The 23134-nt window shown below is 47.6% G+C and overlaps 1 protein-coding gene across 2 annotated transcripts in view; it reads right to left on the reverse strand.

The window, feature by feature from the left end:
* Positions 1-23134, reverse strand: part of ASAP3 (ArfGAP with SH3 domain, ankyrin repeat and PH domain 3) — a 72806-nt gene that overhangs the window by 16827 nt on the left and 32845 nt on the right. For both annotated transcript variants that reach the window (XM_028738661.2, XM_077932004.1), the window contains exons 4-14: positions 21601-21675; positions 17536-17585; positions 15627-15753; positions 10612-10697; positions 10334-10409; positions 9451-9537; positions 8239-8348; positions 6627-6696; positions 3998-4085; positions 2504-2552; positions 1341-1528 (exon numbers count right to left, since the gene is read on the reverse strand). In XM_028738661.2, the coding sequence (XP_028594494.2) occupies positions 1341-1528; positions 2504-2552; positions 3998-4085; positions 6627-6696; positions 8239-8348; positions 9451-9537; positions 10334-10409; positions 10612-10697; positions 15627-15753; positions 17536-17585; positions 21601-21675 (1006 nt within the window). The remainder of the gene's footprint in view (positions 1-1340; positions 1529-2503; positions 2553-3997; positions 4086-6626; positions 6697-8238; positions 8349-9450; positions 9538-10333; positions 10410-10611; positions 10698-15626; positions 15754-17535; positions 17586-21600; positions 21676-23134) is intronic.

Below are 23134 nucleotides of genomic sequence, written 5' to 3' on the forward strand. Positions count from 1 at the left end.
CTCCCCGCCAAGACTCATTCCTTCCCCACCTTGACATGTAAGCAGGTTACAAAAGGACAGTGGGTACGAGCTGTTGGAAGGCCCATGGAAGTGAAGGCAATGGCTAAGAGACTCCCTGGCACAGCCCTCATCCATTTCAATTGGGCTGACATAGAAATACGTAGTCCCATTGGACAAATATAGGCAATACGTTTATTAGTACAAAATGGAAGAGAAGTCATTCATTTATGAGGAATATTATGATTTTAAAATTGCATCTTTTTTGTGTACAGTAATACTTGTCGATCTATGACAATAATAAGTACGAACACACTCTAGAAACAAGAATATATATAATTGTAAGATAAAGTAAGATGTAAAGATATACTTGTGAGTAATAAAGGAAAAACTAATAATAATAATAATGGAAATATTCCCATTGGATCAGAAGGCTTATTGAGACTTGGGCCTTGGATTTTGTAAGAGGTTGCATCAAATCAAATCCTTTATTAAGGCAACCAAATACAGTTGTAGCCAAACAACTTAAGAACTGAACTTCTTAACAAAAATAAAAGCTTGACCCACACAGTAAATAAAAACATACAAGTGGCAACCATTTTGTATAGGCGGTCCATTCCTGGCTCCTGCATGTGGAGTGCTCATAAGCCCACCACCACCCTCTTCTGGGTCCAAAAGGACCCACATGTCAATTGGACGTGTGCAGAACGGTCAACCCCTGTACATAAAAAACAAAATCTTAGGTTCGAGGATGGACACATGTCCTTGTCTAAAGCTGAGCAGCCTTCCCTGCGAATTTAGTGGCATTAAATGTTACAGATATGTCTGTACCAAACACCAGATATGTAGTAATATCCATATCACTGCTAAAGATTTCTCTAAATATTTTTGCCTAGGTATTTAGTGCAAGTAGATAAATAGGTACCGCTCCGGCGGGAAGGTAAACGGCGTTTCCGAGCACTGCTTTGGTTTCGCCAGAAGCAGCTTAGTCATGCTGGCCACATGACCTGGAAAAACTGTCTGAGGACAAACATCGGCTCCCTCAGCCAGTAAAGCGAGATGAGCGCCGCAACCCCAGAGTCGTCCACAACTGGACTTAACTGACAGGGGTCCTTTACCTTTACCTTTTTATTTCACAGTTTACAGTATACCATGTAGCGTGCATGACATCCTCTAGCCAGGGGCTACCACATACACAAAAGCAGCAATCTCTGGAGATTTTCTAAAATCTTCCTTCCAGAAAATTACGACTTCATGGTCTGAAAATGCAGGTGTGCTGGACAAGGCAATGGCATCCACATCCTTTCATGCTGTGTTGCAGCACCCATCCCTGCTGCACCTACCTGGGGCTCCGCAGTCACAGCATTGCCTGTTGCCTGGCATGTTCTTCACCTCGCCAATGATGAGTTTGGTGAGCTCTTGCAGCCCCCCATCTGCCATGCTGCCGGCCGAAGACATGCACCCCCCTGGGTCCCCCTTGAAAGCGTTGCTGAGTGCTTCGTCCTTGCTGTTCTGGAGCACCGACACCCACCTGGTTCGTGGGAAAGAACACCCATCAGGAACCCATTTAATTCACAGGCCAGGACAAATGCCTTTCGTGACTGCAGTCACTAAAGAAAGGCTTTTTTATATTTAAATAAATACTTTCATTTCTTTAAACAAGAGCACATACTTCAGTAACATTCAAGAATTTTTTTAAAAAAAACAATACAGGTGAATACGAATTTAACACAGACACACAAAACATAAAATTTGGGTTGTTTCATTCATGGAGAAAATTGTCGGTGTTGGGAGGTAGTAATGTTTCAAAACAGATTTGCTTTATTTATAAATATCAGGATATTGCCCTCCAGATCTTATGATACTATTACCTAAAGATGAGAAGTTACTTGGCATTCGAAATAGCAGATCACTGGGGTCACCTATCTCAATATTGTCCACACTGACATCCCACCCGCACTATATATTTAAAGCAGTGGTCCTGCCACTTTCACAGCCTTCCCAAAATGATTCCCAAGAACCGTAGCGTGTTAAGGGTGCTGGGAGCTGTTAGGAGACCACTGCTCCCATCAGAGAGCTACAATTCCCAGTGTTTCTTGGGTAGAGGGACGGACTGTTAAACCACTCTGGAAACTGTAGCTCCGTGCGGGGAACAGGGGTCTCCTAACAGCTCTGGGTACCCTCAACGAACTATCATTCCCAGGATACTTTGGGGGAAACTGACAGGCAGCGGCTCTCCAGGATTTCAGACCAGGATCTGGAAATGACAGGGGTTGAACATGGTATCTTTTTGCACGCAGGGCAGATTCTCTACCACTGAGCAATGGGCCCTTTGGGAGAGAAAAACCCAAAACAAACCAGGGATGTAACAGCAGGAACAGAAGTAAGAACATATTTATTTCCCCCTTACCAAATGCTTGTTCCCCTCACTAATGCTACAAGCAGTTTTCCCCAATCAGAGGGGCAGGAGGCCTAAGGCAGAGAGAACAAGCAGCAAGGGACTTACACAATACATTCGTGCTCATCCTCTGCTTGGAAGTGGTAAGTCCTGTTATCTGTAAGGAGAGGAAACTTGGATGGGTGAAAGAGTAAAGAAGCAGCATGAAACTTCCCTCAGCTTGTAGCATCATAACAACAACAACAACAACCAAAGTTCGTGGTCTTTTAAAATGGGAATGGAACTCAGTGGCCATCCAGCTGCTCAGTCCAGGAATCTTGCAGTCCCAGCTGCAAAGAACTGTCCCCTCAATGCAGCAGCATGTTCCCAAATGGTAGCGTTAGACTCTTTGGCAGCTGCCTGAATATCAGGGCCAGTTCATACTGCAGCTTAATGCAGACTGCAAATCCTCCTCCAACTACTGCAGCCCCTAATTTCTCCTCCCTAAATATGGAGATTCCCTACACTTCGACAATCCGAATAGGAGATCTATATCAATTGCATAAAGAATCTCTGGATTTATGGAAGAGAAGTTGTGGGACAGCAGTAGCTGTAGGACAATGCTGCTTGGATCAGGGGAAATTAAAGGGGTTTGTGATATTTTGAAACAACAGATTTCCAAGATACAGTTCAACTGTTTGCATTTTCTTATTTATTATGCATCGTTGTATATTGTGGAGTGGGCAATGATATCTATATGAATTACAAGAATGGAAAATGTTTGCAGGTTTAGTATAAACTGTATATTTTTTTAAAAAAAGTTACAACCCCCCGCAAGTCACTATTTAAAAAATGAACATATTTAAATGTTTGTTTTTCAGAGTTTCAGATGAAACTGATTTGCAGCTGACCTCTGGGGCAAAGTTCAAATCAACCTGCAGAGCAGCAAGTGTTTTGCTTCAGAAAAACTGCTTGATGTTATCAATACTCTTGATACTACCACCCGTAGGTAAATGAGTTGTAAGAGTTAGGTAAATGCCAATAAACTGATGTTAACCATGCTACCATGCCCTCATTCCATGCATGCAACATAGTTGAATCCCACCCGTTGTTGTTGGTTTGGGGCATCCGTCTGCCTCGAGAGAGAGAGAATGGAGTGCGCCTTCAAGGGTGAATTCAAGCCACTATGTTAGCAGCACCAGTGACCTCCCCAGGGCATAAACCTGGGCAGTGTGTATGGAGTTCCTGGGCTGCCCAGGTGACAAGATCCCCCCCTCAGCCTAGCTCATGTGGCCCAAAGGAAAGCAGAGCAATAAGTTTGGTACCAGCTTGGCTGCAGGAGCTGCTGGAAGGAGGCCTACAAGGTGCCACCCAACCATCCTAGGGACTCCACTCCAGATTTCTTCTCCCAAAGAGATCCTGCAAGCCAGTGGAGGTTTAGGATCAGAGCTTCCCTTCCCTTAGATGAGCTATCTTCCAACGTTGACAACCCCCCTTTGACCCTCGCTTTCCTCTACAGCATTGTGCAGAAACTGCCTTCTTGACCGTCGGACCCGCCTTCGGTCTCGCCCGCTCAATCCCACCTGCAGGGTGCATGAAGTACAAAGGTTTAAATTCACTTACGTGTCACAAGGTCAAAGGACTTTTTATCCTCTGGATGAGGCCTCACTTGGCAGGTCAACAGATTTAACTTGACGGGAGGCCGATTTATCTGCAAAAAAGGAAAGGGAAATGGTAGCGGGGTAGCGAGCAGACTCTTCCCTATGGCCTCTATTCACCCCGAGCTCCCTGAGCTTCAGACTGGAAAACTATGGAAGTGGAATGGGCAAGATTCTTCTGTACCTACAATGTACCACATAGGAGTAGAATGGGGTTGTTGTTGTTGTTGTTGTTTAGTCGTTTAGTCGTGTCCGACTCTTCGTGACCCCATGGACCAGAGCACGCCAGGCACTCCTGTCTTCCACCGCCTCCCACAGTTTGGTCAGGCTCATGTTTGTAGCTTCAAGAACACTATCCAACCATCTCATCCTCTGTCGTCCCCTTCTCCTTGTGCCCTCCATCTTTCCCAACATCAGGGTCATTTCCAGAGAGTCTTCTCTTCTCATGAGGTGGCCAAAGTATTGGAGCCTCAACTTCACAATCTGTCCTTCCAGTGAGCACTCAGGGCTGATTTCCTTAAGAATGGATGCGTTTGATCTTCTTGCAGTCCATGGGACTCTCAAGAGTCTCCTCCAGCACCATAATTCAAAAGCATCAATTCTTCGGCGATCAGCCTTCTTTATGGTCCAGCTCTCACTTCCATACATCACTACTGGGAAAACCATGGCTTTAACTATACAGACCTTTGTTAGTAAGGTGATGTCTCTACTTTTTAAGATGTTGTCTAGATTTGCCATCGCCTTTCTCCCAAGGAGCAGGCGTCTTTTAATTTTGTGACTGCTGTCACCATCTGCAGTGATCATGGAGCCCAAGAAAATAAAATCTTTCACTGCCTCCATTTCTTCCCCTTCTATTTGCCAGGAGGTGATGGGACCAGTGGCCATGATCTTGGTTTTTTTGATGTTGAGCTCCATGGACAAAGACAACATAGGACAGGGGTAGGCAACCTAAATCCTGGGGGCCGGATGTGGCCTAATCGCCTTCTCAATCCGGCCTGTGGACAGTCTGGGAATCAGTGTATTTTTACATGAGTAGAATGTGTGCTTTTATTTAAAATGCATCTCTGGGTTATTTGTGGGGCATAGGAATTCGTTCCAAAATATAGTCCGGCCCACCACATGGTCTGAGGGATGGTGGACCGGCCCATGGCTGAAAAAGGTTGCTGATCCCTGCTATAGGATTTTCTCTGGCACAGAAAATACCAACTGTAACCACTAGAGGGCACATTCAAACCACAAATTAGACACATATGAAACCTGGTCAAATCACCTTGTGGGTTTAGGGTTTTCTGTTTTTATTCTACCACATCAAAGTGCAATTTACAAAACCAGACCTGACACAAGCAGCAACCCATAACCACTAGGGGGGAAAGTGGTTATGACCACCACAGGAAGGTCTGAGGACCACACAGGCAACAAAAAGAAAACAGTACGAGTTAGGATGCGGAAAGGAATGAAACACGTTGCTGTTGGCTTCCCATCTGTCTTGAGACACAATGGAGTGCGCCTCTGGGGGTGAAGTCAAACTGCTGGATTAGCAGCACCGAAGTGACGTCCCAAGGTAGAAGCCTAGGCCGTGTACATGGAGATCCTGGGCTGCCCAGACAGCAAGAACCCCCTCTCAGCCTTGCTAATGTGGTCCAAAGGAAGGGAAAGCAGTGTGTTTGGAAACAAATACCTACAAGACAACTGGATGAAAGAGAATGGAGAAAGAGGAGCTGGCCAGGGAACATGGAAAATGAGTTCTGAGAGGTGAAGGAAAGACAGGAAAGGGACCTGGGGGCCCAGCCTCCCTGCTAACCACAGGCCCCATCCGAAACCACCTTCAACAGAGTGGCAAGATATTAGCCGGGCAAGCCGAGAGAGGCAAAATGATTTTATTTCATTTCGTTATTACAGTGGTACCTCGGGTTACATACGCTTCAGTTTACAGACTCCGCTAACCCAGAAATAGTACCTCAGGTTAAGAACTTTGCTTCAGGATGAGAACAGAAATCATGCTCTGGCGGCGAGGCAGCAGCAGGAGGCCTCATTAGCTAAAGTGGGCAGTTCGAGGTTAAGAATGGAGCTCCGGAACGAACTAAGTTCTTAACCCGAGGTACCACTGTATTACACTTACTTCCCTCCATTTCCCCAAAGAGCTGGAGGTGGCGTAGACACTTTCCCGCCCTCTCCCTTTCAGCCTTCTGAGGGAGGAGAGACTGAGAGATAGGGACGGACCCAAAGACTCCCAGGGGGTTTCATATGACTGAGTGTGGATTTGAACCCGGGCTCTCCCAGATTCTAGGGTTACCACTCTGACCTCTTCACCACACAGTGGCTCTTGTGTGGGGATAGCTATTGGAAGGGAGTTAGGGAACCTCCAGCCACAGGTCAAGTCTATCCTGCAAGCCTCCACATTTGGGCTGCCCGTTGGTTTTCCCCAACCACGCACACCTGCCCCACACCGGACATCGCACAGTCGCTAAAGCCTCGAAGGAATTCCTTTAAAAAACCTTAATGCACATCAGTGCGGACACACCTGTAGCTTTCAGCCAAGCAGGCAACTCTTTAGGCAATAATTTCCACACCCACCTCCCATAAGCCCTACGTACCGTGCTGTGCGAAATAGTGAGGCATCCATACTTCACGCCACACTTCCTCTTCTGCCACACTTTCCGAATCCTGGGACACCAAGAAAAAAAGGCAGCGCAAATGCAGTTTTATATCCCAGATTATCTCCCCTGGAAGTCACAAATGGCATAATGCTGGACTTCCTGTCTTTAGAGACTTGGCATGCATTTTCTTTTGGCAAAGGATCCTGCCAAGTTAATGGTTGTGTGTGGGGAAGCACTTTTGCACCCTAAACGCTAAATAATTTTATTGCAGTAGGATCATTGCAGGCAAACACTTTTAAAGGCCAATCTTCAACAGGTGGCAGAAAAAGTCAGCTGGATGAAACATGGGTATGTGTCCATCCATGCGCATGCAGACACACAGAGAGATTTATTCTCAATTATTCATTCACTTTACATAATTCTAGATTAATTTTTCAGGGAAAGCCCTTGCAAGAGAGCCTATTATAGAAAAATAAACAGAAGCGCAAGACAGCAAAAACTCCATTCAAATAAACATACAGTTGCTTAAAATAATTCATAGACTAGTAGCATGCTCATATAAAATAAATTTAATGATTAAACCATGCAACTTAAACGCAGCAACACTATAAGTTTTTCAGCTCAGCATGTCAGCTAAAAGCTATGAAAAGAAATGGGGTTTTAAAGGCTCATTTTCAAGCCTGTACTGATGGAGCCAGATGAATCTCCCGCAGGAGGGAGACCCTAAAAATATGGGGCCATCACTGAAAAGATCCCATCTGCTATGCCCTCCAATCTGATGGAGTCAAGAGCAGAGACTCTGAAGCCAATCTCCAGGTCTTGGCTTATTTATATGGGTGCAGGTGATCCATGAAATACAATTAAGGCTTGAAAGGTCATTTAACAGCACTCTATCTGTGACAGGCATATACGCACAGACATGAGCAACCAAGCTTAGCAGGAGAAACTGAACGCTTGAGCTCATTAAAACACTTGTCCATAACTTGATCTAACGTGGCTGCAACAGGACTAACCACCATGCAAATATACAGAATGGATCCCCAAATGCACGTTTGGTTAAAGGTGGATCCCAGGAAAGACTACAGAGCTATCAAACGCAGGAACAGCTGTTCCTAGACTGTGCCGTGTCAAGTTCAAGGCAAAAAACTACAGGTCTGAGGGTCACTAGCGTCACATAGAAAGCTTTCATCAGGAAGCAGTGACAAGCCAGCACAGCATCGTGGCCAGAGTGTTGGGACTAGGAATGAGGATATCAGGGATCAGGTCCCCACTCAGCCGGGAAGCTTCCTGGCTTCGCACCAGCTCAATCCTAACACTAATGTGGTTCAGACAAACCATCCCGTATAGCAGGTGGTGTTGACCTTTTGGGGTCCATGGCCTCATGTGCAAACTGGAGAAACTGTTGGGGTCACCAAACACACAGATGCACCACAACAGAATACTTCTTTCAAGCCTAATTCCAAGGGGTGGTGGGGAGAGACCTCTCTAAGTGCACGCAGTACCTGTTGGAGCTCAAGTGAGATGCAAGAACCCTCCCAAAGAGACATTTGCATTGCTTTGGGCCACCACCTTCTGGAGATCCAACACAAAGACAATTGCACGTTCTCACCCATCGCTTTTCTTGTGCAGGAAGCCCGACTTCTCAGTCCCATATTGCTTGTTCCCTTGGTGCTGGTGGATGCTGTAGCCACTGCCAGAGTTCTTCCTGCTAAGGTTTTCCTGAGAGTTGCAAGGACATGTGAAACATATATAGCGATTCTACACACGGGGTGCCCCATTGTGAACCTCCTCCTTCCACACACAGATACATAGCCGCTGGCTCAAAATCCCTTTGGGAGGCAATCTATTCTCACAAGCAAGGCTAGCTCAAGGACTTGGGTGGAGTAGTATAGACGCTGCCAATTCTACTAAAGGTGAAAGGTATGTACCGTCATACCTCAGGTTACAGACGCTTCAGGTTGCGATTTTTCAGGTTGCAGACCGCTGAAACCCAGAAGTACTGGAACAGCTTACTTCCAGGTTTTGGCAGTTGCGCATGCGCAGAAGCACTAAATCACGCTTTGCGCATGTGCAGAAGTGCCAAATTGCAACCTGCGTGTGCGCAGACGTGGGTTGCGAACGTGCATCCCACACAGATCACATTCGCAACCCGAGCATCCACTGTATAAGCAAGATCAGCCGCATGACCAAAGCGTGATGCAAAAATCAATACAAATCAATACAAAACACCTAGCCAGATTTTAATGAATCAAAACATAAACGATTAACTATGATTTCATGAATCAAGTCATATAAGAGCATAAGAAGAGCCCTTGCTGGATCAGGCCTGTGACCCATCTAGTCCAGCATCCTGTTCTCACAGCAGCCTGTAAGAAGCAGCTCCTGAAAGCAGGATTTGAGTGCAACGGCAGCCTTCCCATTGGCGATTCCCAGCTACTGGTATTCAGAGGAATGCCGCCTCCAATGGTGGAGGCTATCATGGGGAAAGTCATTGTGGCATAGTGGCTAAGAGTGTCAGACTAGGACGCAGGAAACCAGGGTTCAAATCCCCACTTGGCAAGGTGACCTCAGGGCAGCCACAACTTCTCAGCTTGATCTTGACAAAATTGGAGGAGGAGGAGAATTATGTTTGCCTCAAGGTCTTTTTTGGAGGAAAGGTGGGGAATAAATGTAATGATCAACAATAGTAGCTACTGATAGCCTTAACCCCCACGAATGTCTCATCTTCTTTTAAAGCCATCCAGCCTCAAATTAAAACAGAATGGGATCTCGAAGGTGTGCACAGCCTCTTTCACATACACAGTGCTCACAGGAAACTCACCCCTTTGTTCTCTAGCTGCAGGATGCCTCGGAGGGAGTCGCGGATGCGAGTGAGCTGCTTGACCTCCTCTTCCTTCACCTGATGAAGCTAGAAAGGGAGGAAGATGCTGAGAGGCGAATCAGGTGCAGGCTGCACAAAACCGGTCCAGCCCCATCACTAACATTGCAACAGCCACCTCCGAACAACATTCTTAGGCGTTGTTCTGCTGTTGAGACTTGTTCTATTAATCCCAGGGAGTTAAGGGGGTGCAAAATCAAGAGTGAAGTCTCCCACAGAACAAACCTATCTCACTGTAGGGTTCTACAAACTTTGAGGGGTTGGTGCAAAATATTTCTATTTGACAGAACGTTCTCCAAAAAGGAGGACAGACGGTTTTACCCCTTCTGTCACAATGGACTCCCTCAAACCACAAGCTACAAATCTGGGCTTCGTTTTTTTAAAGATTTCAGTTCTACCCTCAAATGTAACTATTTATGGAGCTTCATAGGCAAAAAACCACACGGGTCTCTTCACAATGGGAACAACAGAAGAGAGGAGGAATATGGATCAGTACAGTTACACATACTTAAATAATTCCTTATGCACACACTCATACAAGCCCCTCTTTAATCTCCACCCACGCCAGCAAGAGGCATTGTCAGAATTCAAGGACATTTTCCAGTCAGGCAAAACACTCAAGGAGGTGCAAACTAGGACCAAAGAGGGGTGTGTGTCCTGGGTAGAGTCTCGGGGGCCAGATAGAGCGGCTTGGGGGGCCAAATTTGGTCCCTGAGCCTGAGATTCCCCACCCTGCAGTAAGCCAGTGCTTTAGTCCAGAGCTGCAGGTGCAGTTAAGAGATCCCTTGAAAATGCTTTAGATGAGAGAGATCCCTTAATGACTTACTGCATGTAAGGACGTTGCTAGCTTCTCAATGAATGGGTACAGGTTCTGAGATGCCTTCCAGCCATCTTGGAAGAAACTGGAAATGTTTCGGTGTTGTTGTTTTCAATCAGCAAAAGAAATGTTTCAAAAAGGGAGGGCGAGAGAGGACATTGTGAAGTTAGCTTGCATTGTCAGAGAGCCACAGCAAAACATGCAGTGATCAGCGGTCACTGAAGAAGCCCCTTCACAGGAAGTGATGCGGGCAACTGGCCAGAAGCTGGACTTCCAGAGGCGCTTACTTGTGCTGTGCATGATAGAACTTGATAAGGCTCTGCAGAAAGTCTGGTCCTTGCTTCATTTGGCTTTCGTTGGCTTTCAGAAGATACTAGATGACAGGGGAAGAAAAGAGGAAAATGCCCGGTCAGGATCTAATGATAACAGATTTTTCAAAATGGTGTTGTTGGTAAAGTTGTCAAAATGGTGTTGTTGGTAAAGTTGCGTGACTACTTTGCTCTCTCCCTTTAGTTGAAATTCCTGCACTGCAGAGGGTTGGACTAGAACTAGATGACCCCTGAGGTCCCTTTCAATGCTACAATTTTAGGATTAAATGACTTTTGAGGTCCCTTGCAACCCTACAATTCTGTAATTCAATATTGACTGATGCACCTTAATATAAAATTTCATAGTGCTTACGGTATCAAAATGAATCTATTTGGACTGGCATACTGTGTTTTGAACGCTGAGGTGCCAGTTTGCATTCTTGTTGTGTCATCAGCCGCTTTGGGGGGAAAGCAGCATACAAGTTGCATAAGTAAAATATATATATATATTTTAAAGAAAAGTAAAACAGGCGCCTGCTTCCCTAGATATCCTAGACACGCCTCATATCTTTCCCCTCCTGCTATTGCTCCTCTGGCACAGAGCTGCGAGCGAAGAAGGAGTGCTTCCATGTGCTGTTATTTATTTAACAGTGAAGCTATTCAAAGGGATGACTCACTCTCTGGCGGAGCCCCAACCCTTCCACCCAAATCAAGGAGGAAAGAAAGGGGGGGGGGACCACACAAAGGAAGAGGAAAGCTGCCACCCGCCCAACACTGGGGAGCTCTTTTAACCCTTCTGGAAAACCCAACCCTTTGCAGCTCACAAGGAGCCAACAGTCAGCCTCCTCTTCCGATTTCTTGCACAGCTGAAAACCCCACATATCAAGATGGCTGAATGCCCCTCGGGAGCCCAAACTCACATTAACCTGTTTCACCGACCTGCAAAGACTGTTGCCTTAAGCAGCTGGGGGTGAGGAAGGTATTTCTTTCCCCCAATAGCTGTACATAACATTACACCAAGGGGCCCCACAGACAGAACAGCCGGAAACTACTGCAAGAACATAAGAACCCTGCAGCCCCATCCTGGTTCTTAGGACAGCCAACCAGATGCCATTAAAGGAAGCCTCCAAGCAGGACCCTGAGCGCAACAGGAAGGCAAGTCTTGCACTCACAAGCAGGAGTCCGCCATTCTGCAGTGCTCACCATCCTCGCCACGGCAAGTGTCTATTGCTCTTTGGCAAGAGTAACAAGAGGCACCTGGTTTCAGATGGAGGGCTGCATCTTTCCATGGGCAACCTCGCATGCCAATGATTGGCAGCTCCAGAAGCAACCGGTGCTGGCCAGAGACTGTTGGAGGCTGGTTCACCAGGGCAATTAGGGCACTGCCCCACCAACCTCAGTCAGCTGTCAATCAGCCATCACCTGCCTATTTTCTTAGATCACATACACATCATGCGTTTAAAGCATATAAAGGTAAAGGGACCCCTGACCATTAGGTCCAGTCGTGGCCGACTCTGGGGTTGCGGCGCTCATCTCATTTTATTGGCCAAGGGAGCTGGCGTACAGCTTCCGGATCATGTGGCCAGCATGACTAAGCCGTTTCTGGCGAACCAGAGCAGCACACGGAAACGCCGTTTACCTTCCCGCCGGAGCGGGACCTATTTATCTACTTGCACTTTGAGGTGCTTTCAAACTGCTAGGTGGGCAGGAGCAGGGATCCAGCAACGGGAGCTCACCCGTCGCGGAGACGGCAAGTCCTAGGCTCTGTGGTTTAACCCACAGCGCCACCCGCATCCCTCATATGGCTCATATTAAAGCATATGGCTTCCCCCAAAGAATCCTGGGAACTATAGTTTTCCCACCGCGGAGCTACAATTTCCAGCACCCTTAAACTACAGTTCCTGTGATATATTTTTTTGGGTGGGAGACTATGTGCTTTAAATGGATGGTGTGGTTGTGAGCCTACAGTCCAAAGGGTTGCGTTAGCTGTCAGCTTCCCACGGTGCTGCCCTTGCAGAATTCAGCAGGCAGGATGGGAACGTCACTAGAATTAGTTGGCCCTGCTCGTCACTGGCTCCGTTTCCACTTCCTGTTGGCCGCCCTACCATCTGCCCCACCAAACTCAGTGGTCACTTGCCACCACGGACCAGAGGGGAACAGTGAGCAAAGCAACAGATCGGACTCTCACCTTTGTACAGTAGGCTGTGCAAACTCCAGGGCTTTACACTCACAAACACACTTAACTCAGCCTCCATCTAAGCAAGGAAGGAAGCAAAAGGCCTCACCAAGGTTACATATTCAGCAAAAGCACTAGGTAAGAGTACAAAGCGCAGTTGGGGGAATCCCAGCCACATGTGGGCCCAGAGCCAGGGGTTTCACATCCTGGCTTAGAACAAGGGACAGGGAATTATCCCCAATTCCAAGCAGAAAGTTGGGGTTGGCAGTCGGAGCCCCTGATTTCTCCTCCAGCTCTGAAAAGCTGGAGAGGACTGTTTCAGCAGTAAGGGAAATGTGTCCCCTTGCAACTTGGCTACCCAGAAAAGCAGATGTGTTCTTACCTCCTGCTGTAGTAGACAGAAGGGGGTTGTGCCTGGTCTCTCATGGTGTCAGGGACTAAGGCTGCAGCGCATAGTTATGGAACTTGCTCCTGCAGGAGGCAATGACCAAGCCATCAACCAAAGATGGCTTTAAAAGAGGTTTAGACAGATGCATGGAAGAGAGGGCTGCTGATGGCTACTAGTCACAAAGGCTATGATCTGCCTCCACATCTACCTGGTTGTATCCATTCTGCCCACTGATTTCAGTGGGTCTGCTAGCAGCACAACTACCGGTAAGTCTGGATGCCCCTATGAACGCACCTTTTCACGATATCTGCACATGTTGCTCTGACAAATGCAAGTCACACACGACAGCTGTTGGTAACAGACACAAACAAGTCTTGACGCGTCCACAGCTGCATGCCTCGCAAACAACCAGGAAATGTACAGAACTAACCAGCACCGTATTGCTAGGCAAGGCTCCCTTGCGTATTGCAACATGCAAGAAAGACAAGCTCCTTTTGCCAAGTCCAAGTCATTCTTTGGCAGGTCCAGGGCTCAGGTGGCCGGCTTTAAGCACATGCAACAAGTTCCACGGAGCCAGAGAGAATCTCTCAGAATGCAATGGAAAAAATGTTCTCCGGAGACAGCCGAGCAATGCTGCGGAGAGGCTGCCAGAGGTATGTGGTTTCCATAAATTTGTGGATTCCACCGTCCAATCACCAAGTGTTTAATACACCTTTGGGACAATCCAGTGCTGTATGACTGGCTGGGAGAACAGCAGAGTTGCAACAGGCGGGGGGTGGGGAGGGGAGATGTGTAGCGATGAGAAAACATTTCCAGCTGCTTGGATTCCTTCCTACATGGGAGGGGTTGTTATCATTAGCTTTATTGTGTCTCCCCCAGTCCTACCCTGGCCTTTGGTGAAAGTTAGGCCTCTTCCAAGCATCCTTTCCAGAAAAATGCAACAGGGAAAGGTTTGAGCCTCCAGCCGAGGAGACGTTCTAAGCCCTGATGCCCCCTGAAGTTGCCCCATTTTTCCATCCCAGGCATAGCCAATGTGGTTCTCTCCAGATGTTGTTGGACTCCAACTCCCAACAGCCTCAGCCAACATGGCCAATGCTCAGGGATGGGGGAATATGCTCTTCAACAACATCTGGAGGGCATTACGTTGAGTATTCCCGTTCTATCCTATCAGAGTTCCTTCCATCCTGTTAATTTTTTCCTTATTTGTCCTGGCGGCTTTTCAAAGAGAGTGTCTGGTCTGTGGACCAATCCTGGCCCACCAGGGCATCCATCTTGGCCCATGAGGCCACAGCTTGCATCACTGGGTCACATCAGCTGAAGGGAAGGGGGTTTCAATTGTGCTTGGTGCTACTACGCCAGCATGCCCCCCCTTCCAGGGAATGTGCTGGCAAAGCAGACCTTTCCCCCCCCCCCCACGCTGTGTGTCAATTTTGAGAAGTGGGAGGGACCACCCACCTATCACTCACCTGACACCATCATGATGTCTGAGATGGCCATGACCACCTCTCAGAGTTGGCCCTGTGGAAGGGGATGGGAGATAAGGATGTGTCCCACCAGGCCAAATGGATTCCCCACCAGTTTTAACACCCCCCCCCCTTTAAATAACTTTCTTTCCTTTTTCCTGGTTGCATGATTTGGGAAAAAGAAGGTTATTTCCTCAGGCTCCCAGGAACAAACTTGTAGGCATGTGTACATGCGTGCATTGTGTGTTTAGGAGGCACACTAAAGTCAGAAAGGAGTTGCTCTCATTTGCTTTCCAGAACAGTAGCTCTCTCTGCGCATTCTGTATGCTCAAGGACAACCTCTCCCCATGTGAACCAACACAAGAACAGGCCTTCTCAGTGGTGGCTCCCTGCTTATGGCACACTCTCCCCCCTGGAAGGCATACCTGGTGCCATCACTATCTATTTTTAGGAGCCAGGCAAAAGCTTTGTGTTCTCCCCTGCCAGGCGTTTGGCCTTTAATTTGCAGGGGTTTTGATATCTGTGGCCTCCTCCAGTGCCTTTTCTATAAATATGAATGTGTTTCTAGCTTTTACTTTGTTTCAGTTTTACGTTGGTTTTAATCTATGTGCTACTTTTTTGTTGTGGCTTTGAGGTTTTTTTTTTTCATTTTAGAAAGCGACTAGTAAGTGCAACAAATAGCAATATAATAATAACAATACACCAATAGCATCCAGGCCCCAACAGATTACCCCCAAGAGAAGGTGTCCTCTGAAAAAAAAATGTTTTCTACTCCTGGGTCAAAAGAACAGCCAGAAAGTATCGAATAAGACTCCCAGAATTTTTAGGTTTGAGCCAAAGGGCCTAAGTAGCTGCTGAGGGCCAGTTAACTCCAAGCACCTATGCAGCTATGCCCACACAGCGCCCAGCCAAGGCTTTGCTGTCAGGGTCAGGCATCCAAACACCATCATTTTCAGGGAGTTCCTACCTCACACATCTGAAGCTGGAAAGTGCGGCGCTCCTTCTGCAGGTCTTCGGCGATTTCTGCAGCCGATGGTTCGGCCTGAATGACTCCAGATATCTTGGCTCGCTCCTTCTCCTTTTCCATCTTTGCTCTAGGGGAACGAGGAATGCCAAAGATAATGCAACAGCTACAACTCCCATCAGCCTTGATTACTGGCTGTGCTGACTGGGGTGCTGATGGGAGTTGGAGTCCAACAACATCTGGAGGGACATAGGTTCCCTATCCCCAACCACACCCATGGTTTAGAGACGATGGCGACTGTGTATGAGCCTGTGACAGCCACCAGCCTAGGTGCATTTAAAAGAGTTTCAGACAAATTCATGGAAGATAAGGCTCCTAGGCTCCATGGCTATGTTCTACCTGTACTAGGAGCCAGTATGCCTCTGAATGTCAGATGCTGGGGAGAATACAACTGGGGAGAGCACTGTTGCACCCCAGTGCCCTGCTTGTGGGCTTCCCATTGGCGCATCCAGTTTGGCCACTGTGAGAGCAAGATGCTGAACTAGATGGGTCTTTGGCCTGATCCAGCAGGCCTCTTCTTATGTTCTAACACAACTCACAGCCTTTCCTGTTATGGCAAGATGCACTATATATATGTCTAATTAAAGGTAAAGGTAAAGGGACCCCTGACCATTAGGTCCAGTCATGACCGACTCTGGGGTTGCGGTGCTCATCACACTTTACTGGCCGAGGGAGCCGGCGTACAGCTTCCGGGTCATGTGGCCAGCATGACTAAGCTTCTTCTGGCAAACCAGAGCAGCGCACGGAAATGCTGTTTACCTTCCTGCTGGAGCGGGAATTTATCTACTTGCACTTTGATGTGCTTTCGAACTGCTAGGTTGGCAGGAGCAGGGACCGAGCAACGGGAGTTCACCCCGTCGCAGGGATCTGAACCACCAACCTTCTGATCGGCAAGTGCTAGGCTCTGTGGTTTAACCCACAGCGCCACCCGCGTCCCATATGTCTAATTACATAATAGTAATTATTTCTAAATTGGCGCCCATACATACAATTTAGAGCATGAAATTTTACACAGGCATGTGTCTTCTATCCCTTTTACCTTGGTGGTGCGTAAGTGGTGATCCTACTGCAGTTGTATTCATACAGGCTGCAAGCAAGCAGCTACATGGCAGAAAAATCTGTCATGTGTTAAGTAGGAATGTTTTTTAAAATTCACCCATGGTATGCAACTGCTGTGGTCCATTTAGTTACCTCTGGGACCAATGCAACAACTAAACACTTTTCTGTTTATTTTATTTGGGTGGGGGGAGATCTCGCAGAAATATAATGGAGATCAGAGCTAGGAAACATAAAGAGTCAAACTACTGGTCCATTTAGCTCAGTATTACCCATGCAAGGATGGAGAAACCAGCTTTCCAGATGTTGCTATACTACAACTCCCATCAGCCCCTTGTAGATCTCATCCTCCTCTCCAAGTCAGATCTGGAGGCTTCAGAGGACCTAGAACTGTCTTGCCCAACCTGGTGTGCCCATACAGTCTCACCAGCCCTAGCCAGCAAGGACAATGGTTAATGGGGACAGGTGTTATGGTTCCATAGCATGTGATGGGTCCACAGGTCCACCTCTGATCTATGCTGACAAATAGCAGCTATTCAAGATATCAGAAAACAGCGTTTTCCAGTCCCTCCTGGAGAACACCACGCATTGAATCTGGGGACCTTCCGCTGGCAAGCTACAAGTTCTAGCACAGCCACCAGAATGGTACTGGACAGCACAGCAGCACAAATAAATAAATAGCCGTCTCATTGGCTGACGCTAGCTCTGCCACCTCCCATGCCGCTGAACCCACAACAAAACACCTTTGTTTGAGAGGAGATGGGGAAATGAGCCAGAGGCAGCAGGGGTTACTTACACTTTGGTCTCATAATCCTTCCAGGCCTTTTCAATCTGCTTCTTGGAATCCTGCCAAGCAAGAGGGGGGCAGAGTTAGCAGGGGACTCCCCAAGGCGGAGTGGGGGGGAGAGAGAGATGGGAAGAGGGGGCAGCCACCCCCTACCGAGCCACCAAAACTTTTCCTCCTGCCTTTCCTCCATATTGATTACAGCAAGGAGTTGTTAGCTGTTAAGCCGTCTCAACAGAAGCATTCCCCAGGCCAGAGGCTGAAAAATCCGAGTCTTCGCTTCTCTACACTTCAATTGATTTCTGGACTGTGGGGCCATTTGGCCATGGGACAGAAAGGGCATCTGTTCAGCAGGCCTGGAGCCAGAATTCTGCTATGGGATGTGGGGAGAGTGCTAAGGGATTCTTGTAAGAGCCTAGTAAAACAAAAGTCTGGGTTTGTTTATTTTTTTAGTGCCTCAAGCACCTAAGCATCATTCCCTAATGCCAGTGCCTTTTGCATTCATTGCTCGGAACCAAGCTGGTTTCTTACTTGGCAACTGTGCAGAAAACAGTCTGGGTGTTTGTTCATACATACATACATACATACATACATACATAGTCAAGCTCAATTTTTCAAGTGGAGATCCTTGCCAACACAGCACCAGTCATGCAAAAGAGGAAAGTAAAAGCAAGTTTGAGGCTGGACCATTAGGGCAAGTGGAGAACCGCCCCCCAAGTTCAATCCACCTTCAGTCAGCACCCAACTTCCTGCTTTCTTACAACCAATCCAGAGGGTACTCCAGTTCCCAGAGTTCCCCGTGAAGAGGGATTGGTTGTTAAACCACTCTGGGAATTGCAACTCTAGAAGGAGGAAAGGGATTTTCCCTAACAACTCCCTGCAGCCTTGAGAAACTACAGCTCCCATAATTCTTTGGGGGCAAGCCGTAACCATTTATAAAGTGGCATCAAAGCGCTTCAAATGTATGGTGTGAAAGGTGTGGAGTAGCTAAAGGTACCCCTGCCCATACGGGCCAGTCTTGACAGACTCTAGGGTTGTGCGCCCATCTCACTCAAGAGGCCGGGGGCCAGCGCTGTCCGCAGACACTTCCGGGTCACGTGGCCAGCATGACAAGCTGCATCTGGCAAGCCAGAGCCGCACACAGAACGTCGTTTGCCTTCCCGCTAGTAAGCGGTCCCTATTTATCTACTTGCACCCGGGGGTGCTTTCGAACTGCTAAGTTGGCAGGCGCTGGGACCGAACGACGGGAGCGCACCCCGCCGCGGGGATTCGAACCGCCGACCTTTCGATCGGCAAGCCCTAGGCGCTGAGGCTTTTACCCACAGCGCCACCCGGAATAGCTAGCCTACCTCAATAGGGAAGGACAAGAGGGGGAAGCTCAAGGGTTCCCTGTGCAGGAGAAGGGAAAAGGCAGGAGTCAAGGAGATTTATGGCGTATCTGCAGTTGCAGCCTCTGGCTTGCTATTTCGACAAACACCCCACGCCTTCAGGGTTGCACCACAGACCAGGACTTGATGACATCACTCTGCTCTGAGCCCAGGTGTCAAAGGAAAAGGCTGGTGAACTGGATCCCAGGGTGTGATGCAAAGGGAAAGGGAGCTCAAGGTGGCATACATGGTTCTTCCCCTCATATAATCTCCACAGCAACCCTGCAAGGTAGGTCAGACTTAGAGGCAGTGACTGGCCACCCGGTGAGCTTTATGGCTGAGTGGAGATTTGCACCCAGGTCTTTCACGTCAGAGTCTAACACACTCCTGGCAAATAGAAGGGGAAGAAATGGAGGCAGTGACAGATTTTACTTTCTTGGGCTCCATGATCACTGCAGATGGTGACAGCAGCCACGAAATTAAAAGACGCCTGCTTCTTGGTAGAAAAGCAATGACAAACCTAGACAGCATCTTAAAAAGCAGAGACATCACCTTGCCAACAAAGGTCCGTATAGTAAAAGCTATGGTTTTCCTAGTAGTGATGTATGGAAGTGAGAGCTGGACCATAAAGAAGGCTGATCGCCGAAGAATTGATGCTTTTGAATTATGGTGCTGGAAGAGACTCTTGAGAGTCCCATGGACTGCAAGATCAAACGCATCCATTCTTAAGGAAATCAGCCCTGAGTGCTCACTGGAAGGGACAGATCCTGAAGCTGAGGCTCCAATACTTTGGCCACATCATGAGAAGAGAAGACTCCCTGGAAAAGACCCTGATGTTGGGAAAGATGGAGGGCACAAGGAGAAGGGGATGACAGGACGAGATGGTTGGATAGTGTTTTCAAAGCTACCAGCATGAGTTTGACCAAACTGCGGGAGGCAGTGGAAGACAGGAGTGCCTGGCGTGCTCTGGTCCATGGGGTCACGAAGAGTCGGACACAACTAAACAACAAGGCAGCTTCCTGTGTCCCATGGCCCAAGCCACAGAGAACCATGGTTCTGTGACCTGGGCAAGGATGCCTTGCAAGGGTGCAATCAGCAAACTGCTAAAATGAGCTTTCATCAAAAGAAAACGAAAAGCAGCTAGAATCTGGTGCTCATGGGTCTATGCCCAAAGGTTGGTAAAATCCCAGAATGGGGTTGAGGAAAGGAAGAGAGGGATGTTGATCCATCCCTCCTCTGCCTGCCTGCTCACTTCCTTGCAATTACTGATGTCCACATTTTTTGAGTGAGTGCTGTGGGTATCATTGGGACATTTCACTTCCTCCTCCTCCTCCTCCCGCCCATCCCTATCGAGAGACAGAAAGCGAGAAAGTGACACTTTCCTGACACTGATCCAGAATATTGTGCTAATATCCTGAGAAATATATTGTATAGGTATGGAGCAATGTAAATGGAATTTAAATATGAATTCAGGAGATCTAGGCTCTCCACAGCTACTGTGGACACCGGCAGCCGGCTCCTCTGCACAGTTATGCAGAAGAAAGTCCCGTCCAGCTCATTTGGTGAATGCTCCCAATAAAATATGCATACGTGTGCAATTCCACTGTACCCTAATGATATACTATTATGAGGTTTAGCTGAATATGCTAAATTTATTACCACTCTTTCATTACATCATAGAAACATTTTCTGATACAGTCTTCTCCTAAAAAAATTTTTTAAAAGCAGCATGCCTGGGTTTTCTGCATAACATAATATCTACTTGCTAGCAGGGGTGGGCTAAGCGGTCCAGTTCAAGGCAGGGCTACTGCAGTGCACCCCAAGTGGGGCTTCCCTTGTACAAAATGCTGCAGCATGATTGCTGGCACGAGCGAGAGTCAGCATATTGCACACCTGTGCTCAAAAATCTGCACTGGCTGCCAATTTGCTATTGGGCTGAGTTCAAGGTGTTACTATTGGTACAAAGCACTTAACAGCTTGGGACCAGATTACTTAAGGGATCGCCTTACCCCATACATGCTGACTCAATTCCTCCAGTCTGCAGAATCTTCTGCAGATTGCACTTCTTGCAATCTTGCACTTCTGCAAGTGTCGTGCCATGTTCATTCTGTGTTTGAAAGGAGCCGTTCCTTTAGCATGGCAACAACCTATACTTTGGAACTCTCTGCCTGCTAATATTGGGCAAAGATGATCACTGCACAGTTTTAGACACCTGCTGAAAACTTTGGTTACATCTGCTCCTAAATTTGTTTTAGATGTTTGTGGTTTCTTGGTTTTAGATCTTTCTAAACAGTTTTTAAAATGGTTTAAATAAGTCTGTTTCATTTTTGTATTTTTCTTTTTTAATCACAGAATGTTAGCCACCCTAGGATCATTTGTAAATAAGAGGGGCATAAATGCAATATAATAAATCAGTAAATTGCATCCCAATTCGTTTAATTACACAGGCACTACATCATAGGTCTGTTTTGAGCATTTCCTTTTTCTTAAGAATGCAAGAAAAGTCCACATTTAAACTGCACACATTTTGCAGGTGCTTTTTATGTGAGATTTCCATTCTTCGGTGCGTTTGTCAAGACACTGGCACAACAGAACAAGCGATGTGTTGGGACATCAAACCATGGGCCCAGGCACCTCTGTTTGGACACATCTTCCCCAACTACACCCTTGAGCACACACCATGCACACACGCTTTTTAAAGGACACCTACCAGCCGGCTATCTTTAAGTTGCCCTTTCAGCAAGCTGTCCAGAGGAAAGGAGACGATATTGTTCAGATTCTGCACCTGGAAGAGCCACAAATAAAAACATAGGCAGCCATTAGTGTTCAGCTAGGCAGGCCTTTTTACCCAGGTTGGCATTCATTTGCGATGCGTTTTTATTTCAGCTTCTAACACAGACGTAGGAACCAAATCTCAGTCAGAAGCTGAAGCAAAAGTTTAATGAAGCTCATGCCATTATTTTTAAACACACACGGCATTTCATTTCATTTCATTTTATTGCTATATATGGGTTTTTAGATCAGTTCTGGTTAGAATGCCTCCCAGCTTCCCCCAAGGAATTCAGAGAACTGTATTTGGAAGAAAAACCCAGACTCCTATGTTGGATTCTGAAGCTGTGCTCAGTGAACGAACGTTTCCGATTTAAGTTCACGAAGTCCTTCATGTCTTAAAAGGAATGGGTGAGGGGTGGGTGGGTGTCATGCTGTTTATAGCCCCATCTCTGCACACTGGCCTTACTGACCCACAGCTGGCAGTCATGTGCAGGGGCCCTGTGCACTTCAAGGTGCATGTGTGTCAAATGGCTCCATGCCACTCCCTTCATGTGCAGAAGTTCTACAAGCGTACATCAGTATGTGCAGGAGGCCCCTTCATGCCAACACCAAACATTGCTGGGAGAGCTAAATAACTCCCCACGCCCGACACATTCTCTCAGTGAATGCCCTATATGCATAGCTACACACATGCAGGCTTATCATCTGATGTGGACCGTAAAAAGGTAAAGGTAAAGGTACCCCTGCCCGTACGGGCCAGTCTTGACATACTCTAGGGTTGTGCGCCCATCTCACTCAAGAGGCCGGGGGCCAGCGCTATCCGGAGGCACTTCCGGGTCACGTGGCCAGCGTGACATCGCTGCTCTGGCGAGCCAGAGCCGCACACGGAAACGCCATGGACCGTATGCGCCCTTTATTGATTTGCTACACATATATACCACTTTTTCCTCAAGGTGGTGTACATAACTCTTCTCCCCACAACAACCCTGTGAGGGAGGTTAGGTTGAGGGATAGTAACTGGCCCAAGGTCACCCAGAGAGCCTCATGGCTGAGCAGGGATTCAAACCCAGGCTTCCCAGGTCCTAGTCCAACACTCCAACTGGTATGCCACACTGACGCTGAAGTTCCAACTGGTGTACAGCAGGGCTGGAGAACCTGCAGCCCTCCAGGTGTCATTGGGAATCCAATCCCCATCAGCCCCAGCCAGCACGGCCACTGGCAAAGCATGATGGGAGTCCAACAATATCCAGAAGGCCACGGCTCCCCATCTCTGTCACAGAGTGTGGTCCGACATGCATATCTAGGCATCCCTTTTAGCCCTCATAGCTAACTGGAGTTGGAGCCTGCAGGGCACAGTGACATCAGAGAAGGTGCACAGTCCCACTCTTCCCTCCAAAGCATGCAGCAAATGTGCCAGAGGTGGGAACATTTTACAGCCTGTGGGTCACATGACCTTCTGTGAGGTCTCCCAG

Source organism: Podarcis muralis, chromosome 7 (genome assembly GCF_964188315.1).
Source record: "Podarcis muralis chromosome 7, rPodMur119.hap1.1, whole genome shotgun sequence".
Classification (NCBI taxonomy): domain Eukaryota; kingdom Metazoa; phylum Chordata; class Lepidosauria; order Squamata; family Lacertidae; genus Podarcis; species Podarcis muralis.